The 20,704-nt window shown below is 45.0% G+C and overlaps 1 protein-coding gene across 2 annotated transcripts in view; it reads right to left on the reverse strand.

Annotated features, from left to right (window-relative positions):
• adgrd1 (adhesion G protein-coupled receptor D1) overlaps positions 1 to 20,704 on the reverse strand; it is a 28,796-nt gene that overhangs the window by 6,577 nt on the left and 1,515 nt on the right. Inside the window, exons 4-16 of one of the 2 annotated variants that reach the window (XM_076729858.1) lie at positions 20,529 to 20,627; positions 20,044 to 20,166; positions 19,774 to 19,950; positions 18,104 to 18,364; positions 16,885 to 16,952; positions 16,270 to 16,419; positions 16,084 to 16,134; positions 14,578 to 14,701; positions 14,153 to 14,260; positions 12,799 to 12,874; positions 11,488 to 11,629; positions 2,195 to 2,268; positions 1,475 to 1,598 (exon numbers count right to left, since the gene is read on the reverse strand). In XM_076729858.1, coding sequence (XP_076585973.1) covers positions 1,475 to 1,598; positions 2,195 to 2,268; positions 11,488 to 11,629; positions 12,799 to 12,874; positions 14,153 to 14,260; positions 14,578 to 14,701; positions 16,084 to 16,134; positions 16,270 to 16,419; positions 16,885 to 16,952; positions 18,104 to 18,364; positions 19,774 to 19,950; positions 20,044 to 20,166; positions 20,529 to 20,627 — 1,577 coding nt within the window. The remainder of the gene's footprint in view (positions 1 to 1,474; positions 1,599 to 2,194; positions 2,269 to 11,487; positions 11,630 to 12,798; positions 12,875 to 14,152; positions 14,261 to 14,577; positions 14,702 to 16,083; positions 16,135 to 16,269; positions 16,420 to 16,884; positions 16,953 to 18,103; positions 18,365 to 19,773; positions 19,951 to 20,043; positions 20,167 to 20,528; positions 20,628 to 20,704) is intronic. The other variant, XM_076729857.1, reaches the window with a different exon arrangement.

The raw sequence follows: 20,704 nt of genomic DNA on the forward strand, positions 1-20,704 counted from the left end.
AGGAGTCTCAGCCCTCCAGAAAAGGGATACGTGGGATGTTCCCTCGCAGCTGAGGGATGAGGCAGCCCACTAATTAGAGACTGACTGAGGGAAAGTATAGCATCAAATAGACTTCTGCTCCTTAAATACAGCGCTGGCCCACTTCGCTCCTCTCCTCTATAAAAAGAAGCCATTGTGGATGCTGACCGTACTCCAATGGCTCATATTCTTGGATAACAAAGGCTTAGACTGTGGTGACAGTGTACACAGGTTTGAACTGCTCTCGATGGAGATAATGTAAACGTTTGATGCTGTGCAGGATGAGTTCACAGCAGAGGGGGGAATGGTTCTCATCCCAGGGGTTTTAAAGGGACTTTAAGTCTGTGAATGATGGTCCAAAGAGCAGTCTTTTGGTCTCTTCAGGGACTGTGGTCCTTGAGGAATGGACCACTGACCTATGCAGAGACCCAGAAGAACCACACTTAATCATGGTTGTCCAGAGTACTTCTGTATAAAACCACCAGTCAAACCGACATTGTGACTCTGAAGGCCTGCTTGCCGTTGACCTCGAGGGTGGAACAATAAACTGTCAGGAGGCTGCAGTGGGGGCTTCTGGTTGGTGGGTTACTGTGTGGTAAACCACCGCTTCCTGTCCAATTATGTTCCTACAAATCTACTTACTTTGTGACAAAGACACAGAGGGAGGGACACTCTTTGAATATGGCTGGAGGGATAAACCCTCCTCTACAGCACAGCTGGGCATTTTACGGCCCTAAGGGCCACATCTGGCCCTTATGGGGCCCACCGGGTACCTGCTTTGCTAGCTAAGCTGCAAAATCAACAAGGACTTTTTACTTTTTACTTTACTTTTTTTAACTTTGCACATCCAGAGATGCAGCTGTCAAGACAAGTTACATCATATAATATCCTTTTTCTTCTGATTACCAGCAGCAGCTAATCGAAATATTTAATTTACTATTTTTTACAATGGGAGAAAACTAATATTGAGCAGAATTAAGTTCAAGTTATTGTTGGTTCGGCCTCTAACACAGCTCAGGTTTCTCATGCAGCCCCTTGTAAAAATGAATTACCCGCCCCTGCTCTAATTGAATGTTTTAAACTCCTACTGTTATATATTGCACCTTTAATGATGTCTCTCTGTACAATAATTCATTTTTTGGGGGCAGCACAACATGCTGAAAACATGTGACATATTAACACCTTATAAAGGTATCGTGGCTCAGGTGTGGCTAAGAAAACAGCTGCACATTCAGCAGATGTGGCAGAGTCAGTCACCCTCCTTTTAGCTCTGTTTTAGTCTCCACCATCCAATACTGCTCCACTACGTTCACCAGCTAGTTGCTCACTTTGTCCGTCGTTTGGTGCTGAGCAGGAAGAGTACAGTCGGTTTATTAGAGCTTTTTCACTGAAAACAGCTGCCTGCTGCAAGTCATTGTAAATACAGAGACAATAAGTAAGAGGCCAAATATCATACCTTTATGGGCACCACTTGCATAAGTATGGCAAAGTTGGTGAGATGGTTGCACAAACACACGGAGTACGTCATGTTTCCATCGGAGCGTACACAACCTTTGTTGGACCATATTCCCTCATGTGAACTGAAAAAGATGATGATTGGGTGTTATTTAGAGAGAAAACACACTCCAGAGGTAAAGTAAAATGAAGGTGCGAACACACAGAACATGGCCGGCTCTGCTGGCAGAGATCTGTCGACGTGATCCACGGTGGGAGGCACACAGAGAAACGTCTCTCCTGGATGTACCAGGGCGATCTGACAGGGCAATCCCATAATTCACATTCTTCTTGAGCTTCAGAGCAAAGGGGAGTAAAGAGAGGAAGCCTTCGAATCCAACGAAAACACACTCCCTTTTAAGATGATTTATGCTTTCTAAATAATGTTTTGGCTCCATCCATCAGATCACCATTTTTTTTTTATTTTTTTTTTTACAAAGGGCTGTTGCTCAAGATGCACTAAACTGAAACAGCAACACATGCTGCGCTGGATGTTTTTGATTTGAATGAGAAAAGGGAAATACACCTTTTCCAAATCATTGGTCATTTCTTGTGATTTAAAACCTTGAAGGCTTGAGTCAAGAATATGCAAAGAGTCAACAATCAAGATAAAATCTCTTTGGCTCCACATCTGAATGAATAATTGAGACACGCTGCATCTGACTCATGAACACACACCCACCTGTAGTCCAAGAAGGCACAGTAGAGGAGGACTTTATTGCTCTGATTTAGGACTTGCTCTTGCTGTTCTTTTGTCTGAAAAAGAAAAGTAAAATAAAGCTGAAAACCGTTTGGAGAATGTGCTTCGATCAAGAAGACGACGTTGAGTATTTTAGAGCCACATTAGCAGCATCCCTCCCTTAAATGGCTTTCACATTTGAAGCGTCACATTTTGATAAAAGTTGGCTCGCTTGGCTTTGTTTTTGTATCTAAAGAGGAAAAATCCGCTTTATTCTTTTTGCTTTGGATACAAAATAAAAATACTTCATTGGTGCTTAGAAGGCCATAAAAGAAGACATGAACTAAAGAGGCGTGAGATCATACGAACGGACAGACGAGAGACACATCGACACTCAGCAAAGGTGATTATTACACTGAGAGAAAATCCCTTCTGTCTTCAAAAATCTTATTTGATTATAACTCACTTTTTCCGTGTCATTCCTTAATATGAGATTTGGAGTCCCCAGAGACAGTGAGCTAATGGCTACAGTGCAAGAATGCAGTAATTGGGGCTTGGCCCTGGTTTCAGGTCAAACCACTACCCTCCTCAATCTGTCATCTGAAGAAAACAACACTTTCATTGGCTGGTCGGGTGTACACCGAGAGACTGCACACCTCTCCTCACTCCTCGAGACTCTCAGACTGAATAAGTGTATGATTAGATGGACTGTGTCTGCACTATTTCCTGCTGGAAAAAGTGAGAGCGAGAGCGAAACTGACAGTCAGGCTGTCTGTTTCCTGGCCCATAGGCTCAGTGATTCATATTACAAAGCATAGCACAATACGTTGACTTCATTGTGTAACTAAATCGCTGCTCTCATTCTGTCTGTTTCGCACATGCAGCTCTTTAGTCATCATGTATTGTGACCCCGGAGTGAATGCGATGGATAGATGTTCATGTGGCCCATTAGAGCAGGCAGCACAACGCGTCCAAGAACCATGAGAGCGCCGTAAATGCAGGCCGTCATCACAAGCCGGCCGCCAGCTTTGAGGAGCTGCAAGCAACCCTGTGGGTGAATTTACTGCTCCCCTGTGGGCTTTAATAACTCACATCGCTTGTTGGGTGTAAATGAAAGCAGATGGAAGGGAGACAAACTGTAACTGGCACACTGTAAGCCTCGCTTTACAGTGTCATATTTGCTCTCTGCGATGGCTGAACCTTTAATGTTCCCGTGCAATGAAGGAAGACTAATTACCCACATTAAGCACAAAATATAAATCCTGGCTCACGGGAAACCATCCATCAGTATGAAACCATAAGATGCACCAGACACAAGCTAACATGTACACTGACTGATGGTATGAGGAGCGCTGTGTGTGTGTGCCATGCCTCCTTTCTAACGATATCTGAGGAGAGCTGCAGGAACCCGAAAGTCGCCAGTGAGCGTCGAAATGCGCTCAGAGATCTGGCCGAGCTTCGAGCGCACGCCGTTGTTCCCCCGGTGCCCCGAGGCCTCAGCCGCCAGCCAAGACTGGAGCTCCAAATCTTTATTAACAACAGAAGTCCAGCGAACAGTGCCCTGGAAATGTCTTTGAGCATCGTCAGGAGAGAAGAGGAGAGCGGAAGGTAGTGACGAAGCATGATGCAAAGTGACTGGAGAAGAGTCCGAGAGAGGCTGATAAATCACTGATAGTTAAAGTGTTTCTGGTGCTTCTGTGTCGCTTTGTCCAACTTTGTGTAGCCGTCCAGCTCAGCGCCACCTGCTGCTCGCGCTCCACTGCAGTAAAAGTATTAGCAGGATTTTTATTATTTATTATACTAAAAGCATCAAAAAGGATTCATTATTAATCCAGTGGTTTCCAATGTAGGGGTCAGGCCAACTGGACACTATATTTTTTAAGGGGCCACAAGCCAAAAAGCTCAGGAGCTTCTGGTTTAATGTTTACAGATGTTTTATTTATTGTATTTTATTTATTGATTTTTCTTTTGTCTAAAGGTAAAATCTAAACGTAACAAGCTCAGTGTTATCTCTGTGAGTTACTGTAGCTGTAAAATAAATGTTGCAGGGCAAAAAGTACATGATTTCCTCTGAAATACACATGTTAAGTATTTCCAAACTATACTTAAATGTGACACTGGAGTACATGTACTCCCTTTGTGTACTTTCCTCCACTGGCAGCTATCATCCATGGAGCGAGTCCCGGGTGTTATTAACAGCTGCAGGGGGATAAAAGAACTGTAGATCATGATGCAACTCTTTGGAGGGAACAAGCTTCTCCGCTGCCATGTCATCATAACATACCTGTAATGTGATAGTGTTTTACATGATAGATATTTAATGGTGTACTCTGATGACGACACGCTCCTACCAGCCAGTTACACCACCCGTCTAAGCCGAAGCACGCCGCGTCCTTTCGCCGTTTAACGACTGCATTGAGGGATGAAAATAAACACTCTCATGCATCACAAAAGCATATAAGTCGTAGACGACACACAGAACCCAGCAATTTGTTCAAATGCGAGCTTCTCCGTCCTCTGCGGCGTCTCTCAGACCTCCCATGACTGGCAGGGCTGGAAGCCGGAGCCTCGCTGTGGTCGAGCTAGCTTCAGCAAATGCCGACAGCATGTGTCTCCGCAAATCCAAAGACATCGGGCAACCCTGGGCCAGTTTAAATCTTAGCTTTTGACAGCTGGTTCCCAAGCAAGGCGCTAATAAAGAAAAGATGGAGAAAGCACACCACCCATAATCCTTGTTTCAACAGTCAATTCCAAACAGACGGGCTAGTGCTGGTAGTAACACACACACACACACACACACACACACACACACACACACACACACACACCCACACACACACACACACACACACACAGTGTTTCCATCACTTTTGGGAACATTTAATGGACTTACATTCATTTCCTGGAGACTGACCTTGAACCGTATCCTGAAATGTAATGATTTACATTATAAGAACCTGCATTTTGTCCCCATACGGACGACAAGTCCCCACAATGTGACTGTGCAAACAGATTTATGTTCCCACAGTGCGAGCAACACACACACACACACACACACACACACACACACACACACACACACACACACTTCTGTCTGATTTATCCTCTACTGAAACCAAACTGATTAATTTGCAGCTTCGTTTTCACCACCAGCCTTTAGTTTCTTCAAAGTTTCACATAAAATCTGAACATTAAATCGTTTTTTTGGGTTAGCATCGCTGCGCGCAGCACAGGTCGAACACACTGCAGCGAACCCAGTTCAACAGCTAACAAAGTCAAACGGAGACATAAAGACATCTGATTTCAGTTCCAGTGGAAAGTAAAACGAATCAAATCTGATCTGAGGTCTGATTGAAAGAATCTGAGACATTCAGCATGAAAGCTCATTCGTGACCTTTTTGGAAACAGCAGCTTTTTGGAACATTTAACACTTTTTTCCAGAGCTCGATCTTAACTTGAGAGCATGAGATGCAGCTGAGTGCCACAGCGAGCGGACCTCGAACAAATATGAAATATCACTTGTTAAAAAAAGTCCAGCGGACACCCACACATTCCATCCAGCACTGGTACAACAATACGCAGCCGTGAGAGCGAAGCAGCGAAGAGGCTAAATACAGGCTTCGCTCGTGCTAAATTTAAAAAGCAGCTAAAAAAATTACACAACAGAGTGAGTGAATAAGTAAGCCATCTTCTCCTTTTCCCTCAAACGTTCCAAATATTTGAGCGGGGAGAGAGCCAGGGTGTAATTTGGACTGCGCTCCGTGCATTTGGTATAGATATCAGTTTTTAACAGTGCAGCTGCCAGCAGAGCCCAGAACAGCAATGAAACCCATCAGTCACACTTTACACGACGACAAACTGGACTCAGAGCTGCCACCGTCTTCTGTTTCTGTGGAAGCGTACAGTAGGTGAAAGTGCTAAAATATGAGTCAACAGAAAGGCCGGCTGACTCGCAGCCAGGCTTCCACAATGGCTAAATTGTTCTGCGTAACAACAGAGAGGCCATACATGCGTCCTCAAACGCTGCAGTGGCTGCTGTTAAATTTAGGCAGGGAAGGAAACTCTTTATTGGAGAACGTCTGGGAAGGCACACCAAGCACGGCGTCACTTTACTCTTTTTACTACGGCTCAGACCTCGACCCGCCGTTTGAGAAATTACCCATCAGCCCACCTTAAGGTCGACGTATTAAAGCATCGCACTGACACGGCCCGCCGCTCTGATGGAGTGCAGATCTCAGCGGTGTTATAACAGAGCTTTTCGCTCGGAGGTCAAACTCACGCTGATCCACAGTCAGCGTGAGGAGTAACCATGCAGCAAAACACAACTGGCCTGGAGTGAGCTCATGGCGTCGGGGGAAATGTAATAAGACGTGCAGCTGTGGTCTCCGCTCAGTGTCTGAGGTAGACACACAAAACAACGGGATGTGTTGATAGGTTTTCAGGGTGTGAGGAAAACTGGGGACAATTAAACCACCAGAAATGACAGAGTTGTTTTTGATAGAGCGAGCGGACGACGTTCACCGCGGCTGCAACACGGCGAATACAGTTTTCCTTTAGAGCTAAACTCCATGATGTTCTCCATGCGCGAATTCAGCCGTTCACTTCCCTCAGGCGCTCACAGGAGGCCCCTGAACTATTCCTCTGGTTTCTGGCCTGTTTCTGTCGGAACGACATGTGGTTATAACACCCGCTGCAAACATGTGAAAAACTTGAAGTGTTCACATTTTGAGTCAAAAGAAAAAAAGAAGCTTTTGTGAAGAACTGAGCAGAAAACTGTGAAACTCAAAGTTCCCACGCTCTGTGTGACACTGAAGCTCCACATGAACGTGCCTCTAAGTCACAGGTGTGTTTTGTTAATGTCTTTACTGTCAGAATCAGACCTACTTTACATTCTTTCTTAAGACGAACTTGTACTTCCTGTTTTAAATCTGCACGCAGAAGTTCACAAAACAGAGTTTCTGCAGCTTTAACAAGTTAATTTAAGACTTTTTTTTAATACCACGTGGAGTGTAATTTTACTGCTGTTTCATGATCAAACCGGCCAAAGTATGATGGATGTGATGATGGAAAACCAGAATGAATGATAAGCCCTGTAATTGTTTATTATCATTAGAGCAGAAACTAATCATATTCTCATCAACTCATCTGCAGAGTATCTTCAGGAACTTTTTGGTCTGAAACATTAAAATATAGTAGAAAATCACATTTTCCTGAAGCCTATCGCGTTTGTTTGACCAACAGGCCAAAACCAAACGATTTTTAATTTCCTGTCAGAGAAGATTCAGAAAAGCAGAAAACTTATTTTTTTGGCATTCAGCTTGAAAAACGACTCAAACGATTAATCGCTCATTAAAGTAGTTGCAGCTTCATTTTCTGTTTACTGACTAATCGATTAACTTATCATTCACACATTTATTTTAGTATTTTCCAGCAGTTTAAAACAAAAATTCCTGATGATACAGCTAATCAAAGCAACTCCCTCTGAGCTCAGATAAGCAGCAGATGGATTAAAGGAGCGAAAACATTAAACTTTAAGACGTTTTAATACCTTCAAAGGTCTTTTGTTCTAAAAACTTCAGTGCTTTTTAACACTTTCTGTCTTTGCCTGACCTTCACGTTGATCTAACTGTCACACAAATTTGATTTAGACGCTCAGAAGCTTAAGTTTTGTCACAGGTTTACAGCAACAACCACACGCTTTTTAATTCATTGTGAACGATGTTTTTAGGCTCGTCTGCAGCCATAGAAAGGCAGATCAGGCTCAGCAGGAGGACCTTTTCCACTCCGTTCAGCACACAGTGAGGAGGTGGTGGTCGGGGTTGGAGGGGCGATAGAAAGGGAGTGCTGAATGGGAGGAGCTGCAAAGAGAGAGACTAAATCTTTTGGCTGGAGAGGAATAGCAATAGCCAGACCTCCATCTGTGATTGATCAGCGCGCTGGCTCGCTCAGGGTTTGTATGTGTGTTGGTGGATGGATGGGTGTGGGTGTTTGAGAGAGACGGAGGAGAGATTTTGCCCACAAGCTTTAAGCTGGGCGTGTGCTGGGAGTTATAAAAAGCCTGGCAATAAAGAGTGATTATTATTGTGGCAGAGAGGACTGATAGCAGCGCGGCTTACATGATTAAACCATTAAGAGCGTGGCTATCAGAAAGTGTTGAGTAACCTTTGCGCGTTTATTGTCAGAGCTGCTGAACAATTAATCCATTATTTTCTGCACGTATAGGAAGCTCCGACCAGTCTAGACATGTCTGTAAACACAAACCGCCCAGTTTATCCTTTCTGCCCCTGACCTCTGTGCTCACTTCCCACCAAACCCTCCGTCATGTTCTTTAGACGCTGGATAAAGCTGAACGGAAAACTTAGTCACAACCGTTTTTTGTTCAGTCACATTTTAAAATCTTTAGCCAAAAGAAAAAAAATCATTCAGTGCGGGTAGAAAGGAAGTCATTTAAGCAAAGGTTTGACATTTTGGGAAACATTCTGAATCACTGTCAGACGGAGAGTTAATACCGATCTGTCCAGGCTGCAGCTAGCAGCCAGTTAGCTTAGCTTAGCACAAAGACTGGAAACGGCTAGCCAAGAAAAAGTCCACCACATCCTGTGAAGGTGACCTGACACAAAGCTGTTAATTAGTGAGCTTTAGAGGTGCGGTGGGGGCTTGCTTTGGACAGAGGCAGGCTAGCAGTTTCCCCCTGTTTCCAGTCTTTAAGCTATGCTAAGCTAAGCTAACGAGCTGTAACCTTATATATAACATGGACATAAAGGCGGTATGGACCTTCTTATCTAGCTCTGCAGCAGAAAGGAAATAAGAAAAAGTCAAACTTCTCCTTTAAGGTGAATGATCTGAGGGACGGGTGGAGGCCGTCGGCGCTCTCTCAGCGCTGCCACTCTGTTCCACCCCTCGCCTTTGCTCTTCTTACGGAGCCGCCAAACTAACACGCTGCTTTATAAGCCTGTAAAGTCAGGCCCTCTTGTCAAAGTCTGCTTTTTAAATCCTCTCGGTTTTGACCCTATAAATCGACTTTGCTCATGAAATCAATCTTTCCATTCATTCACTTCATACCATCAGTGTGATGCTTTGACAGAAGAAGAGGACGGGGAGGAGGTGTCGGCCTTTTTATGTATGTATTAATGTTTAACTGCGGACCCCGGTGCCTCCCACCTGCCCTTTTCTGCCCCTCTTCTGCGTTTAGGCTGTCAAATTGAACCGGAGTCGGGCAGCTGTGATAAATCACCGACGGAGCCAGAGTCCAATCAACGCCGCAGACGAATGGCGTGAGAAAGCATGTGGGCCTCCAGCAGCCTTGATAACACCTTGTCTGGGTATCAGACCTGCTCCGCTGTGCCACGTAACCTCCGGTCTGACTGAGTCAGCTGGGAATGGCGTGACCTCACCAGGCTGCTTCAGAGGGCGTCGATCAAGACTGCAAGGTCACCACAACACCGACCGCACGGCGTTGACCTTCAGTGAGCGGTACCTGCGTTACACAAGGTTCTTCACAGGCTGGTGCCTCCATCAATCCACCGTACAATAGATTCTATCATGGCAGGTGTCAGATAGCGAAAATGGATGCGATCTGGGTCCGAGCCAGGACAGTAGGTGACTGTTTGCACAGTGCGAGACGGCACACAGGACGAGCTGTAACCACGACAGCATGAAAAAACGGATGAGGAAGCTGACACGCTCAGCGCCCCCCCACCCGGTTTTAATGAAGTCACCGGGTGCTCGTCTGCTTTCTGAGGATAAGCAGAGAGGACAGCTGCAAATCACCGACTCCTGGCACTGAGCCGGTGCCATGAGGGGACATCTTTGAGGTTTAACTTGCGCAGACAGTAAAGAGCAACATAAACAATGATGGGAAAGGTCTGCCACATACTGCGCGAGCCGCCCTCCCTGCCTCCGAGCGAGGGAGGTGATAAGTATCCAGCAGCTGCCAGACGCATTAAAACTCCAAAAATAGTCACTTTTTGATGAAATCCAACAGGTCTGTGCAGCAAACCAGTTATAGCAAAAACAAGCCTTTTTCTGGACACCATCACAGCCAAAAGCGCCGCGTGCCAAATTACCATGCAGCTCCTAAATATAAATCATCGTCCGAGCTTTGCGGCCTAAGCTGAGCTGAAAAGCGCTGGCGCTGTGTGCTCCAATCAGTTTAAAAGCTTATTTGTAACAGGGTAAAGGGAAAGAATGTAGGAAACCTGATTTATCCTGAAATCAGAGGTGAAGGCAATCAAACTAAAATAGAAACACCTCGAGTCAACCGACAGCAGGGCTGCTGAGCATCTCCAGCACCTCCAGAACAAAGGAGGCCGTAAAGCCTCTCCCATGGTGTCCGCAGAAACAAACACAGCAATCACTGTCGCAGGAACCAGGCCAGATAATTGCAGCATAAACATTTATTCCACCGGGGAAAATGGAGGCAAACAAAGAAATATTACCATGGTTTCATGAAGCTGCGTGGGCTTCCTTCGTGCTCTTATGAGCGAGGATAGAAAACGTATTACCTTCAACAGAAAGTCAATAATTCTTGTCGGACTTGTAAATTAAACAGAACTGCATTGTTGTGGGTTTAGTCAGCTGGTTTTGTTAACTGCCTCATTAATGCTAGTGCATGATAGCCTAATAAGCTATTAACACAGTTTATTTAGATGAAAGGAACGCCCTCGCAGTGCTGTCAATGTGCAAAAGATGAAAAAAAAACCAAACATGGCTGTGAAGCACGCTGCCACATTTCTGACTTTACAGGGAAACAAGCTAATGCGATACACATTTTTAAGTTAATTTTCATTATGAGTTTCAACTGCCTTTCCCATGGAAAGCTGGCACAGCCCTTGCCATAAAGCAGCAGAGAAAAAAATATGTTGTTCATAAAAGAAAGTTATTGTTCCTTTCAAAGCGCCCTAAGCCCTCAGTTCAAATGTCCATAATCAGTTTGCTTTCTGGAAGCCACATGCTCCGCGAGGAAAAATTCAGGCAGGCTAATGAAAACCAAAACAGGCCTCGCTCTCCGTGCTGGTGAGTGCCCAGCTGCACAGGCCTCGGCCGGTGATAGACACTCATCTTCTTACATAAGAGAAGGCCAGAAATAGAGCTGATGGATTTCATATGGGGGGATCCTGCTACTGAAGCCACAGGCAAACCATGACCCTCTTTCCTCCGATAAGGTGGGTGTCCCACACCCAACATCTGCGCCCGCCAGCCAGGAAAGCACTCCAATCTCCCAGTACAGCTGACTCATACGCAGAGTAAATGAGTCAGATGAGGAGAAAGTGGGACATTGTTTGGGTGATTCTTACCAGGACGTGGGTGAGGACGATCTTGATGAGCGGCGCTCCGGAGAGGTTGACCGACAGGGCCGGGGACGGCTCCACCTTCAGAGAGATGAGACAGCTCGCTACCTGGATCTTATGATCCTTGAAATCAACTGCTTCATTAATCCTAAGAGACAGAACGAGGGAAGAAAAGCAGAAAATGTAAGAGAAGAAGGGTAACATGCACTGCAAAAACAGGAAAAAAAGCAATAAAATGGGACAAATATTACTTAAAATAAGCAAAATTATCTGCCAAGAGAACAGGAAAATTTGACTTATGAGGATTTTTAAAACAAGTAAAAATATCTCCATGTCTCAAAGAACCCACAGTTTTCTAAAAACAAGGACTGGATACCAAGAAATTCTGACTTCCACAAAGCAGTTTTGTTCTCGTCAGCGTCGATCAAACAGCTTTATAATTCTGGGAATTCTAGTTTCAAACATTCAATTATTCAGCAAAGCTTATGAAGATAATTAGCTTAAAACAAGTGAAATGAATCACGTCAGACAAAAAAACAAGCGCATATCGCCTTGATTAAAGATATTTCATCTTCCTTAGATTTAGTTTTTTGCAGCGTGATGAGAAGAAACGGGCGCAGAAATAAGAGTTACAAAAGAAATGAGGTTAAAACAAATACAGATAAATCAGAAAAAAAAAGCATCTGGCTCTCACATCAACGCACGAGCGCTGCACACCGGCCCAGAGCAGTAGCATTTCAGTGGGACTTTGATCATCCGTCTATAAAATTAATCACGCTGACAAGCAGCAGCGTTGCATCAATAGCTTTTCAAGGCGCTCTGATATGTGACAGTGAGCTCACACAAGCATCACCTCCCTATGATGACCCAGAGGGGACGCTCACCCACAGAGAAGGAAGCATAAAGTGGGAAAAACAGAGTACTTAATCACGGTTTGGTAAAAAATAAACATGGCAGCAGGAGTGGAACAAGCTGGTCCAGTGATGAGACATGAGGGGGGGGGGCGGTGAATGGACATGCAGAGCTAATAGCAGGGTGTATCAGTCAGTGGAGGCTGAGTGGTGAGATGTGAGATAGGAGAGGGGACAGATAAGGCCCTGGCCTCAGGCATCAACAGTTCTGTGCTTCAGGAAGCGGGGGCGCCTTAGGACTCCCCACACAGGAAGTACAAAGAGTCTGCTGTTGTTGTTGACTCGCTTCAACTCATATTTGATTAATTAACCACGTTTTTTAGCAATTGAGCTGTTATTCAGGACAGATTTTCCCTGATTAAAGCCATGCTAATGTGGCACGCCGAGCGCCGTCCCGTCCTCTTACCTGGTCTTCGCAGGGCTGATCTCTTTGTAGTAGTTGTGCATGTTGTGGTAGAAGAGGCCGACGATGGTGGTTTGAGCTGAGGAGGAGAACATACGGTAGCTGAGCGTGAACGACGTGGGCAGCGGGCTGGGAATGTAAAGCAGTGCTGCTAAAATGCTCACAAAGAAGGGAAGTTAATTAACGCTTGCTTGCCGCCACACGCTGGCACCGGCAGGCTAATGGGACGGCCGTATACTCGCACAAGGGTGAAAGGGAGAGGGCCACAAACCACGTGGATGTTGGGAAATCTTATGAAACCTCTACATGACTTCACCAGGAGAGCGGGAGGTCCGGTCCCCCTCCCCTAATCTGACCTATCATCCAGCTCGGTCCCACCTCAATACTGCAAGATAAACAATGAAATTGGAGGAAGTCCTTAATGGTCCTGTTCCTCCTTTCAAAGGCCCTCTACCCGGGCCCCGCTGACTCTTACAACAAAAGCTGATCTCAAGCAAATGTGCGGCGTATATGCTGCAGGACACTCCTGAACTCTTCCCAGAACTAATTTCGACAGAATGCCCCCCCAGCGAGTCCCACAGGAGAGCTCAAGGTGGCCAGTTTGCTTGTACAACTCTGCTAAGGAAGAGAGAGAATATGGAAAAGTATAACGAAGCATCCAAACACACCGACGTGCAGCATGCTCTCCTCTTAATTGGGATATAAAACCTCCCCTTGGAGCATTTCACGCAGCCAGGTATCCAGAGCTATGAGTTCATTTGGTCCTGGCTCTAATGTGTCAAACAATAACATATAGTCCATTTCTGATAACAGTGCTTTAATGGATTATTAAAACAGTTTATTCCACTGATTGTATGGCATGTGTGCCAGGTGGAGCCGAGGGAATCTGACCTGAACACAGAGTCAAACAAATAGATTTTAATGCGCACCGTAATGACTGCTCTCCCTCGCTCGGCTTTGTGAGTCCGTTCTTTTTAATGACAGAGGAAAGTGGAGAAAAAGTGCTCTCTCTCTCATTCTTTCTGTTTTGAATAAAAGGGTAACTGCCAACATTAAAGTCATAGCTGGATTTCTACGGCGCGCCATAAAGTCACACAAAAGCTCTCATGCCACTCCTGTCCGACACTGAATGCTACGTTAGCACTCTTAAATCTTAGCATAATAAATTACTGGCCAATAACAAGAGTCTCCCAGCTGGACAATTTTCTCTTGGCAGAATCAGAGCACGGCCAATGTGCGCTATTCACACTCAACCTGGAGAAGCTGCTACTCTCTGTGCAGACTCCTAAAGCTGGGACAGGTCTGCTCTGCACATCGCTGCAGATGTGTCGCTGCAGTTTGGTACATTTGTACTTACACTGCATGGTGAAAGCCTCTCCGGGCACCGAGATGTAGCTCTTGCCCTGCGTGGGGAAGCGGTAGTGCGGCAGGTTGTAGTTCTGTGGGAATTTCATCAGAGAGTAATCTGCAGGGGTCAGAGGTTAGAAAAAGAGAGAAGAGTTGATAAAAATGGACCGAGAGGGAAGTAACAAGACCAATCTGTTTCATCAGGGGCGGATAAAAGACGTGACGCGACCTTTGGGAGGAAGACACAAGCAAGCTTAGAGGTAAACAAAATATTATGAAAAAAAAAAAAGACCCGTGAGAGGTTGACCTCGGCTTATCTGACCCGCATTTGCCCTTAATGATGTCAGCTTGACGCTCCGTGTCCTTCTACCCTAACAGCGTCCACACTAACTACAAACAGTGAGTCACCTTATGGAGCGCTGACAGCATGCTGACCTGCAACAAAAGACGTTCCACCCAGGGAGATGAGCGAGTTCGGGCTGGGCTCCAGGTTAGTCACCATATGTTCCATCACTCTGTCCACGGTCTCGATCAGGCCGCTGACCACAGGAGTGGACTGCTGCTCGAACAAAAGGCAAAGGTTCATGATCAATTCACCGCAATGTCCACCATCGCTTCAGGCTGACCTGCTGAAAGGTGCCACGTTTACATCTTTGGGATTAGATTTGTCTTCGCAGGTTCAATCTACAAACTCAGAACAGGTCAAGATAAAGGGGCACTCCACCAATTTTATACACAAAGGTCAATGTACTTGTGAAAACACTTGTACAATGTGTTCCTTGTTGATGGAGGGAGCTTTCCAAATGTCAACAAGGTCATTTCAACTTTGAGACTAAAAATTCTCAACAGACTTCCTGTTACAAATGGAACGGTTTGAAAACAGCATTCAGCAGACAGGAAGGGACGATGAAGTGATGCTTTTGGTTGCACTATGGTGGCAGAGTCCAGAGTTTTTGGAGCTTGGCTCATAGGAACTAAAGTCTGGATGTTTTGTCCCTAATAAACTAACCAAAACAGCTTAAGCGAAACAAATTCCTATTTAAGGTGAGCCACTACTTTTTAACATTTAGGTATAATGCTAAGCTATAACAGCACAGCCATAATGCCACTTAACTACATATTTACCTTAAGTTTGCTAACATTAGCCACCATAAGCTACCTGCTGCAGCAGCTCAATCCTGAACTGAGCAACTGTGTGTTTTCTTTCATCTCAGTTCAGCCTTTCGTCTGTAAGTAGACGAATGTTTTATTTGTCTTCTCAGAGGTTACATAGTCTCGCTTTAACATCAGTTCCAGATACGTTACGTGTTACATTAGGCAAATATTTGCATCCAGATGTTGTAATGGAAGGGAAATAATAAAAATCATATACGCTGAACCAACTGAATCAGACCAAGCACCAAAAAAACAAAGTTTTAGATTAGAAATAATCCCAATAAAGAGTGAAATTTTATGCTCAGCGTGGATCTGATCAGAAGCTAATCACGAGGGGCTTTACTGAACACCATCCACTGTCCAAGTTCTGCGTTCTCATACGTCAACATCTGTTTCAGCTTGTTCCTACAAAAACAAGCCCGCTCGTTCTGAGCAGTCGACGTACTGAAACCACACACACTCGGTCTGAATGTCTTTCTTCTGGCAGCAATTTGTTTGTGTATAAGAGCCTGGAGATTTGGCCGAGATGAGCGGACGCTGCAGGAAGCTGTAATCTTACATTCACAGCATTGTGTTGCAGAGCACCTTACAGTGTTGTCTTATACGGTTTGAATCTCCGTGTTTGACTACGTCCTGTGTGGGTACGCTGCCACCGCTTGTGTCAGATCTATACTGTGCTATAACCTCACACTCATGGATCTCTACCTCGGATCACATTCACCAAATTGCACAGGTTTCATTATATCACGCCTGAACATTGCACAACAGCAGAGTGACCTCGTTTACCTCTGGCAGGCCTGGAGAGGACAGCACTTCTTCCACACTTTTGAGAAAAGCCTGGGTGGAAGAAAACGGACATCACGGAACTGTTGCATCATCTGCACATGGGTGGGCATTGTGTCTGTGTGTGAACTGGCTTTTGAGAGTGTAACATGTGTGTGTGCGCTTGTGTGTTGGACCGTGCTCCAAGACCTGTGTGAGGTTGTTGGCAGTGTTGTGAGGAATGGTCCTATTGGGCAGCGCCTTCAGGAAGCCCAGCACTGGCATGGACTGCGGGTCCTCGGAGCTTTGGACCTCCTCGTGCTGACTGATGACGACAGGAGGACTCACTTCAGTGGCTCTCTGGGGAGACAACACATCAGGCATCAAATGAAGTTTACTATTAGGAGGCGGCCGGTTCCAACATACACAGGATGTTTGGTGCCTGAGTTCGGAAAATACTCTTTTCAGCCTACTGCTCTGAAGGGAGTTATTTTATGCCCAGTGTTGAGCAGCTGTCTCCACTTTCTTCTGTTTCTTTATCCGTTTTCTACCTCCAAAGCCCTTTAATAAACAGGACGAGTCTGTTCACATGTGCTCTCAATATCCTTCTTCCAGCTCCTCCATCTTCAAAAGGAGACTCAATAAAAAATGAACTCTCTGCATTTCTATTCAAGCAAAATGGCCCCATCTTCATGATGTTTGGGCCTACTTTGACGCCTAAACTGCACGCAAATCTTTCACACCGTTATGTGAATGCTGTGTTTATGAGGAAATCCTTTGATTCACACACGTGCGTAGGTGTCTCGTCTGTTTTCGTTGACTTACGACTGTTGGTGTTGTTGAAGTGGCTTCTTTGGAGGCTCTGGGTGTTGTGGCAGGAACCATGGCCTGACCTAGAAAAGAAAAAACAAAGGACATCAGAATAGGTTGGGAACCGCGCTGGGGACACGTACGAAACTGTGTCAAAGCCTCTAGCTTGGATGTCCCTCGCTTGTCATCTGAGAAGCATTTTTGTCATTTTGTTTTTTGGTCCTTGGTTGAATCTGACCAGGCGACGCTGCTGTGACGTAGCTGGATTTTATCAACATACTGCTCAAAGTTTATGAGGCTGCACCATGCCAAGTCATGAAAGGAGACAGATTACAACCTGCACAGTCCTGGATAATCAAGCACATAATGCTCCGCCTTTAGCTTCTGTTCAAGGCTGAGAGACACATTTCATGTCTTTGCTGTCATTTAATAAAAACAGCACTAACTAGCTACCAGAAAACAGCCATATATGGACGCATGTTAGAGTCTGAACCATTCCTGCTCTTCTTTGGTTCAATGCAACATTTTATATGTGTGCTCTGGAGAAGAGAAAATATTTCTCTGTAACCATAACAGTCCGGCTCTTTGCATCTGGTAATGGTCTGCGGAATATATTGCTTTTGGTAACGACTTCTTGTGTGCACTTTCTGCCTCGTGCATCGTGACCAGCTGAACCTTCGGCAGAACAGTTACAGTTTTCATATACTGTGAACGTACAGTGTGGACGAGACGGCGTGAAGCCTCATTAATCAGTCCGTGTCATTACCATGACAGTCGGCGAGACGGATCATCACACAACAGACTCATATTTTTTGATTGTTTTCAGAAATGTCAACATGTTTTTGTCCATTTATGGCACTCTACTGACCAAACGAGGTAAACAGTGCGAGGACCAAACAGCCTGGCTTTTTGTCCTAGCGTGCTATGACCTGTCACATTAAATCAAAATGATGTGCCCCCTGCGACCCAGCATGCTTCTGCACTCTTACAAATACTTATAAGGAAGAACTATGTGAGCCATGACACTTAAATGACAGTGTTTTGTGACATCTGACAGGGAGCTGGAGCACATTTGTTTAGTTTCATATCTTGTTATTCATGAACGCTGCAGCTGGAACGAAGTGAGGACGAGGAAATTGCTTTTTTCCTCAGAGTGGAGTCAAGAGGGAGGAATCATTATGATAGATGTCCTAGAAGGACAGGAAACACTTTCCAGTGGAGCGTGATGTCCTACCTATGGCTGCACTGTAGTAGAGCAAGATCTCCTTCGGTGAAAGAGCCCTTTCCCAGATGACAAACTCATCGAAGGCGCCTGTGACGTAGTGACCATACGCCCTGTCATTGCCTGTTCCAATGACGAGGTCAGCGTACGGGTCTCCATAGTACTCTGAGACGCTGCCACCAGTAGCGTCACTAGCAGTGAAGGTCCCATTGATGTAGACCATCAGACCATCAGCTTTTGTCCATGTGAAGAGAATGTGGGTCCAGTACGGCCCTGAAACAGGAAGCATGCTATTAGTGTAATTCATGCAGGGCTGCAAAGAGCAGCTTCACAAAATATGTGTGAATATGTGAAAATGACCCAAACATGTTCAGTTTACTGTCATTAATGACAAAGAAATCAAACACAGCCTTCTATCTGAGAAGTGGAACATGTTCACATTTTGATTGAACAAGACAAAAATACTGCCTATGAGGATTAGCAGTGCAAATGTTGCTAACATGCTACAATAGCAATGCTAACATGCTAACATTTAGCACGTACAGGCTAATGTTTACCATATTCACCCTCTTAGTTTAGCGTGTTAGCTAATGTTTGCTAAATAGCTTAAACATAAGTGTCGCTTGTTTTACAGGAACTGAGAAAGCAAAGAGATTGATGATCTTAAAATTGATGTACCAGATGAAAAATCACTAAAGTTAAAAACGATTGAACAAAAATCAAGAGTGGCTGAATAATTCTGCGCTGATCCAATGAATGAATCAACTTTTGGTTTCGGCTCTTTGTTTTTTTGTCTTTGTTATTTCGCAGGCCACAGTCTGTTCCGGCTCTTTCCAGTCAATTTTACAAAACAATGAACTTACTTCCCTTTGTTTAAGAAATCTGACATTAAGGAGAGTCCCGAAAGACAAAACATCAACTGTCTAAAGAAGCGCGTCTGCCAGAGGAGCGAAACAACCAAAACACACTCATTTGTGGTTAGAATATAAACCACATGTGCTAAAGACCACCCCCACGTCCACGTTCAGCCCTCTGCCTCTTCTTTATGTGCAATAACATGAGTCTGGGGGCACCCGAAGGTTTAATCTTCACCCTCAAAGCTGTCCTGAAACCTCGACGTGTCACACTGCATGAAAACCACACGACGTTTGATCCTCTGTAACCGAACACTCCCCTCAAACTGAGCTACGACGCCCCGTGAACGCAACCTCGAGTTACTGCAGCAAAAACAACGATGACAGCAGTCATTGGAGAAGAAAACAGTGATCTGTAAAAGCCTCACATCACGACGAGTCTCCGGTTTATTCCCCCTTCTGCTCACCAAACCGTTTCATCTCATCTCTTATTTTCACAATCGGATTCAAAGTATTGGTCACACTTTATTGCGTTTCAAATTTAATCCAACCCAACCTTGACTAATCACCTAACATTATTGCATTTAAATGGGAAATGACCACATCTCCACAATAATTGTACGTTTTGTGATACAGCAAAACACTTATGAAGTTGGTCCTTGACTTGCCAAATCAACTCCCAGCGGCTGCATCTGGCCTCCGTTAACCAAAAACCATGAATGCAATTACATAACTAACAATTTAAGGGCGAAAACAATATATATCCAAGACGAAAACACATTGCTCATAGGTGCTTATGGGAACTGAAGGCAAATCCATTCACAATACCTGGAACTCTGATGTTGACCTTCCATCTGTGGTTGTTGCCTCGAGTGTAAAATTCCACATATCCGACAAAGGGATTGGTGTAGACGGAGAAGCCGTTGGAGATGACTTTCCCTCCAGAGGCTACAGCGAAACGGGACTCTGCCTCGTGGTTTTTCCAGAAAAAGGAGAAGGTGATCCCTGGAGAATGACATGCAGCCATCAATGCAAGAGACAGTTTGATATATTTGTGTTTTGCCAGATGCCCCCGTGCACAAAGCGCAGCGCACTCACCCTCAGGGCCGCACAGAGTCGGGTCACTGATGCAAGAGTTCTGGTAGTTTCCAAAGTGGAGAAAGGTGCCGCCGTTATCTCCGTTCAGAAAGATGCCCTTGTTGACCATTCCTTCAACAATATCTGCACAAATCCAGAGCATCACGTCGATTAAAATCTATAAGCGGCATCTGCTGGACATGTGGTCAGATCTCTGTTTATCCATCAAATCAAATTAACCAAAGTTCCTGAGCATGAATGCGTCTCATGAAAGAATACAAAGGCATTAAGCTTAGATGTACTGATTACGACTCTGGTTTGGCTCAACCTAATGAACCATGATGACTTATTAAAAGGCTGAGAATTCCTCAGCTTGTGCCGCACGAACAAAAGGCCAAACAAGAGGAAACATGTGAGCTGCTCGGCTCGACCGTGTGTGGATACAGAGAGCAAAACAGCAGTGAGCGACGCACAAATGAAGTGAGCAGAAAGTGATGGATCCTCACCTACTGTTGCAGAAATGTTAGTGTAGGCAGAGTCATTGGTATACACATAGGAAGAGTTATGGGAGGAAGGGAGCACAGTGTGGTTGTGGATTCTGAGAGCTGGACAAAGACAACGGAGAAGAACAGTGATTCACACCTACATGGACACATGATAGAAGACACAAGAGAACAGTGAC

This window comes from Chaetodon auriga, chromosome 5, assembly GCF_051107435.1.
Source record: "Chaetodon auriga isolate fChaAug3 chromosome 5, fChaAug3.hap1, whole genome shotgun sequence".
NCBI lineage: Eukaryota > Metazoa > Chordata > Actinopteri > Chaetodontiformes > Chaetodontidae > Chaetodon > Chaetodon auriga.